The sequence below is a fragment of the Acomys russatus genome, chromosome 14 (genome assembly GCF_903995435.1).
Source record: "Acomys russatus chromosome 14, mAcoRus1.1, whole genome shotgun sequence".
Classification (NCBI taxonomy): Eukaryota; Metazoa; Chordata; class Mammalia; order Rodentia; family Muridae; genus Acomys; species Acomys russatus.
The window spans coordinates 37,894,936-37,910,924 of NC_067150.1; the positions used below are offsets into that span (position 1 = coordinate 37,894,936).

Consider the following 15,989-nt stretch of genomic DNA (forward strand, 5'->3'; position numbering starts at 1 on the left):
GGGTGTTCCAAGTAACTACTTTTTGACTGTCAGTAAGCTTACAGTTTCCAAATTATTGTTGCTTTTGTCTCCTTTTTTATCCTCCTCATGGATTTATGCACTTTTTAAAAAGAGCACTTTAATGACAGCTTATTGGGCTTTTAGGAAACAGCTTGAGGCGAGTGCACGGGATCAGCCCTCACCTGTTAGGAGAGGAGCCCAGTGCTCTTTAGTCTCTCCCCATCTACCAGTTTGAAAGTCATTCTTTTTTTCTGTTCATTTGATGGATTCTCTTTAAAACTTTAATAATGTTGCCTGCCATAAAGAGTGAGAGATGATCAATATTCCTTTCTCCTCCCTGGATAATGCAAGGCTGGAGAATGCGCTTGCTTTGATCTGTTCTTTCCCATTTTCTACATTACTTAGGCCTAATATTTTAGTTCCTCATTGTTCAAAGTAGTCCCACCATCAATATGTATATTTTTAGCAACCCTGCCTTTGTGATACGTACTGACGCATGCACTAACAACACTGTGGGAAAACAGATATACCAACTTACATAGGAACATATCATGTCAGGTAGAGCTACGTGAAATGACCAACATTTCATCATTTTTAGTTATAAAACTGCTTTCACTTACACACACCACAAAACAAGCACACACATATTTCCATCTATTTTAAACAAGCCAGCACTGAAGTCATGAGGTGCTGGCAGACAAGAAAGCAGACTGTGCCTTGCATCCACCCTTCCCATCTGTCTAGGTTCAGTCAGAAAGGCAGAAGCTGCTCCATGTGCCTCAAGCACAGTCTTCAGTGAGGAGAGGACGTGTTATGGCTCCAGGGCTGGAGAGGTGCCTCAAAAGGCCAGAGCACCAGCTGCTTCTGTAGAGGACCCAGGTTCAGGTCTCAGCTCAAAAAACTGCATGTAACTCCAGTCCGGGGCCTCTGACACCCCCTTCTGGCCTCCAGAAGCACCCTCTCCCCTCTACGAGTGTCACAGACACATATACACAGATGTTAAAAAAAAAAAATCTCTTAAAAAGAAAAAAAATCAAGACTAGCTGATACAGTAACTCAGAATTGGACTGGAAATTACTAAAAGTCATTCTAATTTAGGCTAAAGCACGAATATTAGGAGAGAGAGGTGTTCAGGAAAATGTTAGACTTGCTCAGGTGTGGGCTCCTCTAGGGAGAGGCATGGCTCACTGTTTTTTGTTTTTGTTTTTGTTTTTTGGGACAGGCTTTCTCTGTGTAGCCTTGGCTGTCCTGGTCTTACTTTGTAGACCAGGCTGGTCTCGAATTCACAGCCATCTGCCTGCCTCTGCCTCTGCCTTCCGAGTGCTGGGATTAAAGACGTGTGCTACCATACCCGGCTTGGCTCACTATTTTTATAGCAGTCACTGTTACTATCTTTTCTGTGGGTAGTTCCTGAGGGAACCTGATAGTATTACAATCACTTGAAAAATCTAGTCCATGGGGATACAGGAAAGTAGGGTACCCTCCAGCCCCCTACCCCCCAACCCCCACCCCTGGGACTAGAGAAGTTTAGGGTAGGGGGTAGGGTGTGCCAGCTAGGAGGGCCCTGTAACAGGTTCAGGACTGAGGGATTCAGGGAGAACCTGGAGGTCAGGTCCACTTTGATATGATAGTCTCCTCAGCCATTTGTCCAGAGGTTTGAATCCTAACAGATAGCAAATGGTAATTGTGTATGTGTTCTTGCTTATGTGAGAGGCTCCATTTAGATTCTAGAATGAGTTCCTGTACCCTTTATGTCCCTATAATTTCCCTGTCTCAGGATTATAGGCGTGTGCCACCATACTGCTTAATGGAGTGCTGGCCCTTGGTCTCTGGGCTTTATGAATGCTGGGAAAGTACTCTATCAACTGACCTATGCCCCTTCTCTAATGACTCAAGTGCTGGGCTGAGCGGTGATTTCTGCAGCTTCTTTTTCTTAGTTTTGTATTTTTGAGGTAGAACCTTACATTGCATCCCAGGCTGGCCTCAAACGTGTTAATCCTCCTGCCTCGGCCCCTCCAGTGCTATAATTATTGGCATACGTTCCTATGCCTGGTACATAGGCCTGAGAGGTAAGTGGCTCAGGGAATGGCCAAGGTTTTGTGTGGGGAGAAGGGGCGTGGGCTGAACTGGGTCACGGTGAGGGTTAGGTGGAACTGTGGCTGGCTGCAGAAGGTTCTGAGTGCAATCCAGGAGAGAAGCAACTGTGACAGTGTGTGAGTGAAGGCAAGGGGACTAATTGAAGGTTGGGAGCATTTAAGAGTAAGGATGTAGCACTCAGGTACGAATGTGTAAGCACACGGAACAAGCTTGTCATAGAGAAAAATCCAGGCTTCCGGGCTTCCCCTCCTCAGAAGCCCAGCCTTCCCTGTGGAGGAAGAGGCCTGGGGGTGGGGGTGGGGGGTTAACCCCTGATCCAGGTGCAGCTTACCCACCCATCTTCAACGGGGCCTGGCTTTTCCAGCTCAATCCAGGATTACTTCTCAAATGCAGAGGCAGGAGGGTCTGTGACCCTATAAACGATGGCTCTTCTCAGGCTGTCCCGGTGGCCATGGTGGAGCAGGTAAGGCCAGCCCAGGCTCTAGCCAATTCTGGACACTGTTCCTCTGGAGGACTGGCTAGTGCAGAGCGCCCTGAGGAGTTAAGTAAGGGCAGGGCCCTCAGTAGAGAAGCAAGTGGTGTCTATTGGAAGGCCAGTCAGCAAGTGGCTGGAGGTCATAGGATTTAGGGGGTGAGTTCTACCAACTCTTAGTAAGGGCTCCAGGAAGCCACTTCTCTACTGGGGTAGCCTCCTGAGGCTGGGGAGCTTATTAACTCCCACAGCACCGGGAGAAGGGGAAAAGGTGAGTGCTAGGAGCCAGCTGGGGTCATCCTTCTTTGAACCTCCACGTGGTGTTTGCTCAGAGTACTTGTTGTCAGAGTCCTGGGCTCCTGGAGTATAAAGCAGGATGTCGGTGCTCTGTGCCCAGACCTGAGCAGGTGAGCCTGCCTGGCACAGGGATGGTGGGGGTTGGGGTGGTGAGAGTGGCTGCAATTGTAGGAGAGAGCTGCAGAGATGGCCTAACAGAGTCCCTCCAGCTTTGGGTATGCCAGTTTCTCATCCATAAAATGGGGTCGGAGGCAGGAAGATAGACAAAGAAGGGAGCTAGGTTGCACTGAGGTGGACGGGAAATCTCTGTAGTGCAGCCTGAGTTCGAGACTCCCTCTTTTGTGACTGAGGTAAGAAGCAGTCCACTCTTCTTGTTTGAGGAAGATACCCACCCCTCCGTCCTCACCCTCAGCTCTAAGTACCTAGTTAAGCTCTTTGGAGCCTTTAACATGATGCTACCTACACACTGGGAAGAATTATCAGGATTTGGAGCCAGCAGGCCCTAGAGCAGGCTTGATAGATCCAGCCCCTTCCTTTGTCGCTCTTCCTGATCAAGCCTCCGCCTACCTTCGTTCTCAGGGTGCATCTTGGAAAGCATGGCTGCAGTGATTACTTGGGCCCTTGCCCTCCTCTCAGGTGGGTCTTTCGTCTGACTTCAGTGTGGGCTGGAAGTGAAGGTCGGATTGAGGGGCCTGGCCCTTAGCTATGGTCTCATCTTTCTCTGCAGTGTTTGCAACCACGCAGGCACGGAAGAGCTTCTGGGATTACTTCAGCCAGAGCAGCCGGGGCAAAGGCATGATGGGCCAGCAGCCAAAGCTGGCACGGGAGTGAGTGGCCTGGGCAAGGGGGCTGTGAGTGTATGAGACCACCTTACTGTGGGATAATCCCTCAGCTCTGTGGCTTATAGGGAAGCTGAGGGAGCCAGTGGTGCTTGCGCCTGCCCAAACACACCTTAGCCATCTTGGTCACTCTCTGCCCAAGTCTCTCCTGCCCTGTTGCTCCTTTTTTCCACCGAGTTGTGGCAGCTGAGATTAGCAGGCCACAGAATGTCAGGAAGGCGTGAATCTTGGCACGTGTGTGTCGCCTGTTTTGGATGGCATTGAAGGGCTAAATCGCCCACGCGGTGCCAAATGTGCTCCGCATGTGAGGATGTGGTTGGCTGGGGTCGGGACTTGGCTCTGGCGCCATTCTTCCTCTCCCGGCTTCTGCAGAGAGTATTGGTGGTCCCACAGCTCTGGGGCAAGGGAGATGTTCAGGGTTAGCAGTCTAATGAACGGCTTGGTTCTCTGTCTTTGCCCTTCCCCAGGAGCCTGAAAGGTAGCTTTGAGCAGGACCCCTACAATATGAACAATTTCCTGGAAAAGCTGGGCCCCTTGAGCGGGCCCGGGAAGGAGCCTCCCCGCCTGGCGCAGGATCCAGAAGGTATTCGGAGGCAGCTGCAGCAGGAGCTGGCGGAGGTGAGCGCGCGCCTGGAGCCTTACATGGCTGCGAAGCACCAGCTGGTAGGCTGGAACTTGGAGGACTTGAAGCAGCAGCTGAAACCCTACACAGTGGAGCTGATGGAGCAGGTGGGCCTGAGCGTGCAGGAGCTGCAAGAGCAGCTGCGCTTGGTGGGAGAAGACACCAAGGCCCAGCTGCTGGGGGGCGTGGACGAGGCGCTGAGCCTGCTGCAGCAAATGCAAAGCCGAGTGCTGCACCACACGGACCGGGTCAAAGAGCTCTTCCATCCTTACGCAGAACGCTTGGTGACCGGCATTGGGCACCACGTGCAGGAGCTGCACCGCAGTGTCGCTCCGCACGCGGCTGCCAGCCCCGCGCGACTCAGTCGCTGCGTACAGACTCTGTCCCACAAACTCACACTTAAGGCAAAAGACCTGCACACCAGCATCCAGAGCAACCTGGACCAGCTGCGCGAGGAGCTCAGCGCCTTCATCCGCCTCAGCGCAGATGGGGCAGAGGATGGAGACTCCCCGGACCCTCAAGCTCTCTCTGAGGAGGTACGCCAGAGACTCCAGACTTTTCGACATGACACCTTCCTGCAGATAGCCGCATTCACTCAGGCCATTGACCAGGAGACAGAGGAAATCCAGCAACAGCTAGCACCACCCCCGCCTAGCCACAGCGCCTTTGCTCCAGAGTTGGGACATGGGGACAGTAATAAGGCCCTGAGCAGACTGCAGAGCCGACTGGATGACCTGTGGGAAGACATCAGCTATAGCCTTCATGACCAAGGCCATAGTAATCTGAAAGAGCCCTGAGGGTCACTCAGGTTCACTCCCCAGCTCATTGTCTGGGGGATCCCTGGACCCTGAGCCTCTATCTAGCATGGCCTAATGGGCAGTGGGGGATGGGTCCTGCTGCACAGTATATGTGAGGCCACCAAAGGGACTGTTGTCCCGGCCTATTCAGCCTCCTCCGTTCCCCCACTCAGGTGCATTACACTCAGTAGGTTTTTGCAAAACCAGCTTCTGGTGCTCATTTGGGAACCCCCATTAGGGAGCGGGGAGATTGTGTGCCAGGGGAGACTGCATGCCATGATAGTGCTGGACGCCTGTGCTGCTACAGCCTGGAGTCTGGCTCCTGATGGTCACTGTTACAGCTGCTCCACAGAAGGGAGCTCCGTGTCTCCCCAGGGCTGCTGGGAGAGCTTTTGTTGGAAGAGAGCCAGAGGAGACTGTGACGCAGATAGGATACGATGGTGTGTGTACATTCCTACCAGTGATGCTGCTGCTGGGTCAGTGATGGGATGGGGCCAGAGCCCCGATTTCCTTACATAACCCTGAGCCCAAATAAGGAACTGAGCCCTCCATACTGTGAGGGCTCCCAAAAACCCTGTAGGGAGCAAACTGTGTCCTCCTCATTTTCAGTCCCCACCTCTCAGGGTGAAACTGACTTTTGGTTGAAGTGAAATAGATGCCCATAATGGGAATTTGTTGGCCTGGTGTGACTCTCATTGGACAGTATCTGAGAGCAAGTGCCTTCCCACTCCCCACCCCCAACACGCCCACCAGCCACTCTTACCCTTGCTTGCTCTTTTTCGTCCCTTTTCTGTTCCTGGTCTGTCAGAGTGGTTCACTCTGGGTGAGTCCTGCTGCAAGACTCCTGGCTAGACAATCGCTGTCACAGTTGGGGGTGGGGTAAGCTCTGTTATGGAGCCTAGCTCTGCACCTGTCCACCGTCCGTTCATCATGGAATTCAGGCAGTCACTGAAGAAGCACACCCTGGTTACCTGAACCCCCCAGGGAGCCTCTCACCGCTGGTCCTGCCTGGTGTTCCAGATTCCTCATGCCTTCATCTCTTGGGACCCATAAAATCTCCCCCCCCCCCCCGACCCCCTGCTTACTATGTAGTCTTTGCTGGCCTGGAACACACTATGAAGATCAGGTTAGTATTAAACTCATAGAGATCTGCCTGCCTTTGCCTCCTAAGTGCTGGGATTAACACCGTGAACCACTGTGCTTGGAGATCTAAAAACTCTGGGTTTTTTTTTTTTTTTTTTCCTTCAGGGCAGGGTTTCTCTGTGTAGCCTTAGCTGTCCTGGACTCACTTTGTAGACCAGGCTGGCCTCAAACTCTGAGATCCGCCTGCCTCTGCCTCCCGAGTGCTGGGATCACAAGTGTGTGCCACCTCGCTCAGCCTAAAAACTCTTAACTCTCCCCTTTTGTACACATACTCACTCTGATATCAAAGCTCATCGGGTACCAGTGAAACTGGATGGGGTGGGGAAAAGGAAAGCACAAACCCTTCTATGCACTTCCCTGTCCTGCCCAGCACCCGTCCTTCCTAGCTCTGCCTGGGATTCTTGACCACTCCCAGCACAGGTCCTATATGAAGCTCAGCTCCGCGTGATCACACATTTGTCACCCCTGACATTATAGATGTAGTCAGTTTCAGCCATGGAACTGGGTTATGGTTCAAGACTATAGAGGAAGTGCTAGACAGGAAACTTGAAAGAAAGAAAGAAGCCCACAAAGCAGGGTGATTTGTTAGGAGACAGGGAGAGATAAATCAGCGAATGCGGTGGGGATGAGAAGCGACAAAAATAAAGGCTGTGTTCAAAGTTAGAATTAGGGGAGGTGCTTATGAGGACAAAAATGGGGGAACCGGGGGAACAGACTAGCAAAGAGGGGAGGACCCAGGCAAATTCTGGCTCATCATGAAGAAAGAAGCTTGGAGGGCACAGCCTAGGGGATTCCAAGGCAAGTCAGGTCTCCTTGTCCTCAGGCATTTTTGTTTTGTTTTGTTTTCTCTGTGTAGCCTTGGCTCTACGAGACTCGCTTTGTAGATTAGGCTGGCCTTGAACTCAGAGACCCACCAGCTTCTGCTGGGATTACAGGCCTGTGCTAAGGCGCCCGTCTACCCTCAGGCATTTTACATAGATTTGGGGACCAACAGTTAGACTGCCCTTATGGTGGAGCCACAACCACCTGCGTCTGAATTGCAAGGGTCCTAGCTGGCTACGGAAGTGCAGTCCAGGAAACGGAAGTCTTTGTCAGAGACTGACCTACCAGGCGCAGTGTCTGCGGCCTCTTTAAGAAGGGGCGGGAAAACAGCGGCTGGAGGAAGTGAGGCCACTGGAGCGCCGGAAGCCGGAAGCTGGAAGCAGCCGCCTGAGTAGCGCGTGGGGGTGATGTCGGCCAGCGGGGCTGTGCAGCCCGGGCCCCCGGGGGCTGCTGTTGGGCCGTCGCCCGCTGCGGCTGGGTCGCCGGCCACCGGGCCTTTGTTCCGGCCCCTCAGCGCCGAGGATGAGGAGCAGCAGCCCACGGAGATCGAGTCGCTGTGCATGAATTGTTACCGGAACGTGAGTCTGGGGCCGCGGACCACCCAGCCGGGCACGCAGAGGCAGCTCCGGCGCAGAGTGCAGAGGAGTTAAAGTCATTCTCCCCATCGCTTCTTCTACTTCCTTAGGGCGTGACGCGGCTTCTGCTCACCAAGATCCCCTTCTTTAGAGAAATAATCGTGAGCTCCTTTTCTTGCGAGCACTGTGGCTGGAACAACACGGAGATCCAGTCAGCAGGCAGGATCCAGGACCAGGGAGTACGCTACACCTTGACCGTTAAGGGCCAAGAGGTGAGCGTGTCCCAGAGCAGGTACCCCCCCCCCCCGCGCGCCCCGTTTCAGAGAGAGCGTTGGACCGAGTCTACAGCTCTGGTCCTGGCCGTCGGACCTTTATTGGATGTGTGGCCAAGCCTTTAGTGCCCTCTTTTGCCAGTGGTATTGGGGGTGCTGGTCTCTGCTCAGCTGCTTTGATTAGTGAATGTTGTTTTGCGAATTTTGTGAGAGGGATGTATTGAGCGAGCAGGACTTTATGGGTAGTTTTCTCACCTGGGTAGTCTGGCTCACACCATCCGTCCTATTCTGAAGTAATTTGGACTCTTCTGAATGGAAGGTGGGAAGAAGAAACATCTAGGCTGGCATCTGACAGAGAGATTAGTCTGGTTATTTCCCAAGGAGAAGCCATATTGATGACCTCTTTTGCTAGAGCGTTTTTCCTTTCTCTCCAGGACATGAACAGAGAAGTGGTGAAGACAGACTCTGCCACCACAAAGATCCCCGAGCTGGATTTTGAAATTCCAGCTTTCAGCCAAAAGGGAGGTGAGTTTTAAGATCAGGTATTTGAGCAGAAATCTTTGCGATTTTCTTGCAAGCCTGGTGCCAGGTCAGGCCTAGTGTTTAGCCATGTAATCATAGTGGATTTTCATGTTTTAATGTGAGTAGAAAGTTACGGTAAAATGGCTTAAGAGTCCCTGTAAGACAGACCATGATTTGCTTATTTGAGAACTTTACAGACGAGGAAGGCAAGGCCTACGGAGTTCAGATAAGATGCTGAGGGTCATGGAGGTGTGTGATAGCAAGCCAGTATTCACTTGTGTTTCACTTACAAGCTCTGACCACTGTAGAAGGACTGATCAGCCGTGCAATCTCTGGCCTGGAACAGGACCAGCCCACACGAAGGGTAAGCAAGGATTTTTTTTTTTTTTAATCAAATTGCAGCAACTCAAGGAACTATTGTTTGGGTCAAAATAGAGTCAGATTTCCATGTAGCTGAACTGTGTCTGACCAAATGCTGGGGAACTTTTTGACAAAGAGCATAACGGTGCTGTTTCTCCATGTCCCGCCTCCAGGGTATACTCAGACCTCACCTGAGTGTAATACATTGGGTTAGCTATAGCTTCCTGGGTATTTTTTTTTTTTTTTTTTTACATCTATACTTGTTATAGAAATAATGTAATTGCATATGTAGTCATGTCTTCCTAACTGGCTAGAGAGACATAACAGAAATTTGAATTTTTGAAGGAATTTATTTTTAATGATGTGTTATGTGCGTGTGTGTTTGAGTGTATATATGTGATGGCTGATGCCTTTCTAGGCCAGAAGCAACAGATTGCCCATGGAGCTGGGGTGATGGCCAAGTGGTGGGATAAGTGAGAAAATAAGCCCCGCCTCCTACCCCGGCATCATTTATACACTTCAGATTTGTGTGTTGTATCTCACTGTGAAGTTTGGGTCCCTGTGCCCCGACTCTATGATTGACGCTGATGGTCTGATGGAAGTGACAGAGGGGTGAGAGGGTTGGGGCGTGAGGTGTATTACCAGGGCTAGTGTTTTTATTCTGTTCGTGGTAGGCAATGGAAGGTGCCATAGCTGAAAGAATTGATGAGTTCATTGGCAAACTGAAGGACCTAAAGCAAATGGCTTCCCCTTTCACTCTGGTAAGTACTGAGCGACTGCAGCAGCTTTCGATGGAAGGAGGGAGGGGACAGACCACTGAGATTAACTGACGCCTGTAACCCCAGAACCTGGGAGTGGGGCAAGAAGATCAAGAGTTTGGGGTCATCCTTGACTACATAGCAGGTTATAGGCCACTGCACTGAAGCCCACGCTCAAAATATTAAAAAACTGACTAGATTCTTGCTACTGTGGATGGAGGGTATATGTGATTTGTTTTACTCTCTCCTCACTTGTCTGTTAGATCATTGATGATCCCTCGGGAAACAGCTTTGTAGAAAACCCACATGCTCCCCAGAAAGATGACGCCTTGGTGATCACACACTACAGCCGGACTGCACAGCAAGCTGAGATGCTGGGGCTCCAAGTGAGTGCACTGATGCACTGGGGTTGTCCTGGGTCCTGGGTCACTAACGATGTACTTTGCTGTTGCTGGGTCCACCACCACCTAGTACCTCCTATGTCAGCCTGTCATCAGACTCACGTTAGGACTTTTGTGGCAGTCACAGGAACCCCATCTTGAGCCCTGTCCTTCCCTTCACTGGGCATTTGCTTTGGCTTCTCTGTCTGTCCTGTGAGTTGGCACCTTATAAGCATTCTCTCTCTGTCTAAGCAGGTCAGGGTGTTGGGGAGGCCGAGGTCTACCTGCCAGCTTGTGCTTTGTGCCTCTGTTCTTGTAGGCAGAAGCACCAGAAGAGACATCGGAAGAGGAAGACCTTAGAAACGAAGTGAGTGGTGTCGGCTCCCTTTGAAGACATAGCAGAGTTGTGGCTTGAGACTGATTATACGTCCTCTCTCACTGCCACACCTAACATGGGTGACCACTAGGGTTCCAACTGACTGTCAGCTTGACTGGGTGGGGGGTGCTCAGTCTGTGCCCCCATATTGTGTTCCAGGTGCTCCAGTTCAACACAAACTGCCCAGAGTGCAACGCCCCAGCTCAGACCAACATGAAGCTTGTCCGTATCTTTCATCAAGCAGTTGGGTTGCTCTTCATCTGACTCAGGCATGAACATATATTAAAGATGGGAGCCTTCCCTTCAGGGAGAGCCAGTGCTTTACCCGCAGTGAGGAGGCTGAGCCTCTCATGTACTCACACCTTCGCTTCTGTACGTGGCCAGGTCTTCAAATGTTTGTGAACATAGGACCTGGAAGTGGGCTGTCTCATGGAGTATTTCCTGTAGTCTTGGGTCCAGCATCTGTTTGTGTGGGGGTTGGCTTTTCTTTTCCTTAGAGGGAGGGAGGGTCTTGCGATCCAGGAAGCAGATAGACTTCCTTAACCCCGTCTTCCAGAGATCCCCCACTTTAAAGAGGTTATCATTATGGCCACCAACTGCGAGAATTGTGGGCATCGGACTAACGAGGTGGGTGGGCTCCATTGCTGGGGGGGGCGGTGCCTTTGGAGTAGCATGCCGGATTTGGATGGGCGTGGCTGTGATTAGGGCTTTTGTGGGCTCAGTGTCAGGGAAGAGCCGATGAAGGAGTTGAGAATTAGCCTTGGGAGGAGAAGTTGGAAGTACCCCAGATTGCAAGATGGGTGGAAAGCTGACCTGGGGGAGGGGCTTTAGCTACTCAGGGGGCTGGGAGTTGGGCAGATTGCAACTCTTAAGTGAAGAACTTCAAGAGAACTGTGTGGGATGATTTGATGGCCGCTGTGGAGGTTGTAAGCCCCCCCTTCCCCAAGTGTGTTGAGCATATGCTGACTAAGCTTCCTTTTGGTAGCGGGTGCAGTGGACAGCAAACCTGGGCCTAATGCACACTAGGCAAGTGTGCTGCTAGTGAGCTACATCCCAGCCCTGACTGAAATCTTAGGCTATTACAGTGAATGCATTGATGGGACTGAAATGCTTGTAAGTCTCTTTCAAGCCCTGATAATCAGGATTTTTTTTTTTTTTTAAGGTATATTCAGGGTTTCAGGCTAAATTTGGCATGCTACCAGGGCTGGGGCACAGCATTCCTGCAGACACTTGGCGTTTTTTGTTTTGGTCCCTGCTGCCCTAGCTGGATTAGAAGGCTGTCATTGGAAGTTGTCAGTGGAAGAAGCCTACATAAAGGTAAAGCTTGGGCTCTTCTCTGGTGCAGCCTCTGACCATCATTTCTACAGGTGAAGTCTGGAGGAGCGGTAGAGCCCTTGGGTACCAGGATCACCCTCCACATCACAGATCCCTCAGACATGACCAGAGACCTCCTCAAGGTAACAGCCTGCTTGGAAGATAGCTGTTCTCACATAGCTGCTTCTGTCTAGGAAGTTGTTGTTTTAGTATTCAACAGTGCAAGGAGCCCCATAGCTCCCCTGGGCTTGAGTGACCCTGAGTAGGGTTTTTCCATGATTGGGACTGCAGCCTCAGAAAGTGGCCCATAATCTTTCTGAGCCATGACTTGGCTGCTTTTCAGTTTCCATGGGCTATATGGGCTCTTCTGTGACCCTAATGACAGGTACCCAATAGTGTAGCTATGACTCCGGTCCAGTTTTTTATGCTAGTTTCTTATTAGTTCAGATGGGGGAGTGAGTCCCTGGCTAATTTAGTCAGCTACTCAGAGAAAACTAGCACTTCGACTTTGTCTTCAAACTGTCAGTAGATTACTAATTTCATTGGCTTTCTTTGTTCCTGGTTTAAATCAGTTTGTCTCTCTGTATGTCTGTCCATCTGTCTGGTGCTATGGATTGAACCTGGGGCCTCTGCAATGCTAGACAAGGGCTCCTGTACGAAGCTGTACTGCCATCTGATTTAAGCCCTAAGTTGACCTGTTGTCTTACAGTCTGAGACCTGTAGCGTGGAAATCCCGGAGCTCGAGTTTGAGCTGGGAATGGCTGTCCTTGGGGGCAAGTTCACCACTCTAGAAGGGCTGCTGAAAGACATCCGAGAACTGGTGAGTGTGGAGAGTGGTGTAGCTTCTTTTAGCAGCGTGCCTGGGGAAAGGGACATGGTGGTGTGGCCAGGTCCAGTGACGTGCGCCTGTAGTTCTAGCATTTGAGAAGCTGGGGCCCCATCTCAAACGCCCCCTATCAAAACAATTTCAAAATTGTTGCTTTTAGCTATGTGGGTTTTTTTTTTGTTTTTGTTTTGTTTTTTGTTTTGTTGTTGTTGTTTTTTGCTTTAAAGCTGGTTTAAGAGATTTAAGTATGGATTTTGAAGTTACAGGAAATTTTTTGAATGGAAATTCTCAAGGCTAACTGTGGGACAGTATAGTCATTTGTGATCTTCAGTAAGTCATTTATCTCATTCCAATACAGGAGAAGAGGGTCATTTGGGCATCTACAAATGTGTGGTGTGTGGTGGCTTAGACTATGTGGTAAATCTGCTCTATCTGCTGTATCCAACCACATTTTTAAAAATTTCAGAAAGATAATATTGGTTATGAATATGTGAAGACTTTTCTTGTTGGTATTTCCTAAAAAGCAGTACATAATTATATTAGATTTTTATAACTTTGCTTATTTTACTTATTTGAGAGATGGTTTTGCCATGTAATTGAGGCTGACCTTGAATTCACTGTCCTCCTGCTTCAGCCCTCCATGTGCTAGCATTGCAAGCTCATATGTAAGTGTGCCTGGCTTTTTTGTTTTGTTTTGTTTTGTTTTGTTTTTTGATACAGGATTTCTCTGTGTTAGCCTTGGCTGTCCTGGACTTGCTTTGTACACCAGACTGGCCTCCAACTCAAAGCGATCCGCCTGTCTCTGCCTCCCACGCCCGGCCGCCTGGCTTCTTTTTGTAAATTGTATGTTGCATTTCTTCTCCAGGTTGGGATTCGATACTGTAAGAACTCTAGATTGCATTTCCGTTTGCCAGTTTCCCTCTTGGCAAAGCAGTCTCAGATGTCTTCTCCTGTCCTTTTCTCTGCCCCCTACCTCCCCTACCTAAGTCAGCAAGGCAGAGTGGGAAAAGGAGACCGAGCTTCTGTGACTGGGCACCCACTGCTCCCCACACCTGGTTTGTGGTTGAACCTAATGACCCATATAGTCAGTGTTGTAGTAATCCAGCTGCCGTGTGCTACAGGTAGCCAAGAACCCTTTCACACTGGGCGACAGCTCGAATCCTGATCAGTCGGAGAAACTGCAGGAGTTTAGCCAGAAGATGGACCAGGTAAGAGGACGTGGCCATTCCTGCAATCCTATTCTCCCTGTTTTTCAAACTTTTGGGAACTGCATCTTGCAAACTGGATTGGCTCCTGTCTGCCAGCCATAGCCTCTTCCTTCCAGGATAGCTGTAAGAGTTATCTGCTATGTCCTCTTCTCATCTGTAGATCATCGAGGGCAAGATGAAGGCCCACTTTATCATGAATGATCCAGCAGGAAACAGTTACCTGCAGGTATGGTGGGCCTTCCTGGTTGTTGTATGGAGATGCATTTTCTTATCTTCATAGAATTTGCATGGTAGCCTGTGACAAGGAAAGCCTGGCTTCTGAGTCCTCAATGAGGAGTCTGGGAAGGACTTGGAAGATAAGAGGGGTGTGTCGGGGGTGGGGGTGGGGGATTCCCAGTGTGGGAAACAAAAGGTAATCAGGCCAGACCTAGGGCAGCTCTGCAAACTGAGGTACTTCGGCCATGAAGATTGCAAGTTTAAGACCAGCCTTTGCAATTTAGTGAGACTCTGTCTTGTGTAGCCTTGGCTGTCCTGGACTCATTTTGTAGACCAGGCTGGCCTCAAACAGTGATCTGCCTGCCTCTGCCTCCTGAGTGCTGGGATTAAAGGCCACCACACCCAGCCAAGACTCTGTCTTAAGATTTAAAAAAAAAAAAAAAAAAGTGAAAAAAAGGAGCCAAGAATAAATACCTACTAGGCTAGCATGCTCAAAGCTCTAGGTTCAAAGGTGAGTGAGTAAGGAAGTACGATTTCTTCTTCCTGTGTCTGGTACTTGCCTCGCTCTTCTTACTCCTCATCTCTGGAGTTTCTGGTCTGCATTGTGACTGTGAAGTAAGGAGCAATAGAGACCTGTCTGGAGGTCAGGACAGGAGAGCTGAGGCTTGTGGCAGTTGGTAGAACTGCAGCAGTATTTTGTTGATTGTGGTGTTGGGTCTGAGCCCAGGGCCTCATCCTTACTGTGGCATTCCTGAGTACCAGTGGTCTGGTTACACTGGCCCAAGTTCTTTACATTGTTCAGATCATTGCTAGTCTCTCTCTCTCTCTCTCTCTTCCCCACTTTTTTTGAGACAAGACTTTGTTATATAGCCTGCCTGGCTTTAAACTTGTCTTTCTGCCTCAGTCTCCAGAGTGCTGGGATTACAAGAAATCACTAGCTTTGAATAAATTTTTTACAAGAAGGCCCATATGTAAAAATGCTTAGGACTGGGGGTGCTGGTCATTGCACTTAAATGCCACGTACAGGGTCTTGGGTTCGATACTAGATTGTGTGTGCGCACACTCACACATATTTGCAGACTATGTAGCCATGGGGACTAGAGGCCCTACAAATCCTGTAGAGTTCTTAGAAATTGAGAGTTAGTAGCGCCTGTGGGAGGGGACTGGAGGGAACGCACAGGCACTGGTGTCTGCCCTTGGCCTTGCAGAATGTGTATGCCCCTGAAGATGACCCGGAGATGAAGGTGGACCGGTACAGGCGCACCTTCGACCAAAATGAGGAGCTCGGCCTCAATGACGTGAAGACAGAGGGCTACGAGGAAGGCCTGGCCCCACAGCGGTAGCAGTGGGCCGCTAACAGGCCAGCTCCACTGCCACTCACACCGCAGGGTTATTTATTACTGTTGGAAAACGATGAGCGCCCATGCCCATGGTGAGGAGGAAACGGCTTGAGCTGGAAATCTAAGCCTGTGAAGTGAACAGCTGGCGCAGCTGCTGCAGGCCTACTGTGCTCCTTGACTTTGCTTTGGATATTTTAAGTCGGTGTGAGAAGAACCCCAGACACACCATGTGATCTGTCATCACCTTTTGCCTATGCGCTCTCTGCCCTCCAGGCCTGACCTCTGAACTTTGAGAAAGTGAAACACAAGTTGCAGCTGGTTTTGGGCATCTGAAGTACTTACTACCTTTCAGCAGCAAAGAGTGTGTGAGGGGCCTAGCGAGCATAGGTGAAGATGCTTTTACATTAAAGTGATGGCTTTTAACCAACATATGCCTCTGCATTTGTGTCCTTATTGAATGCCGAAAGCTGGGCATGGTGCATCACACCTGTAATCCCAGTACTCAGGAGACTGAGGGGAGTTTGGGCCATGTAATGAAATTCTATCTTTAAAAAAGAAAAGAATGGCACACGCCTTTAATCCCAGCACTTGGGAGGCAGAGGCAGGCGAATCGCTGTGAGTTCGAGGCCAGCCTGGTCTACAAAAGTGAGTTCAGGATAGCCAAGGTTATGCAGAGAAACCTTGTCTCAAAACAACAACAAAATTGTTTCCTTGCAGGGTGTGGTGGCATGCGCCTTTAATCCCAGCACTTGG

At 50.2% G+C, this 15,989-nt stretch overlaps 2 protein-coding genes across 2 annotated transcripts; both read left to right on the forward strand.

Annotated features, from left to right (window-relative positions):
* Positions 1-3,024: 3,024 nt before the first annotated feature.
* On the forward strand, positions 3,025-5,325 carry Apoa5 (apolipoprotein A5). Its single transcript, XM_051156355.1, has 4 exons — positions 3,025-3,216; positions 3,446-3,502; positions 3,594-3,693; positions 4,173-5,325. Exons 2-4 carry the CDS (start codon positions 3,463-3,465, stop codon positions 5,122-5,124), a joined length of 1,092 nt encoding a protein of 363 aa, XP_051012312.1. The 5' UTR covers positions 3,025-3,216; positions 3,446-3,462; the 3' UTR covers positions 5,125-5,325.
* Positions 5,326-7,112: 1,787 nt separating this feature from the next.
* On the forward strand, positions 7,113-15,591 carry Zpr1 (ZPR1 zinc finger). The gene is made up of 14 exons (XM_051156356.1): positions 7,113-7,667; positions 7,775-7,936; positions 8,371-8,461; positions 8,752-8,822; positions 9,493-9,579; positions 9,840-9,962; positions 10,276-10,323; positions 10,492-10,558; positions 10,889-10,959; positions 11,700-11,789; positions 12,356-12,466; positions 13,594-13,680; positions 13,841-13,906; positions 15,105-15,591. Exons 1-14 carry the CDS (start codon positions 7,497-7,499, stop codon positions 15,237-15,239), a joined length of 1,380 nt encoding a protein of 459 aa, XP_051012313.1. The 5' UTR covers positions 7,113-7,496; the 3' UTR covers positions 15,240-15,591.
* The last annotated feature ends 398 nt before the right edge of the window (positions 15,592-15,989 follow it).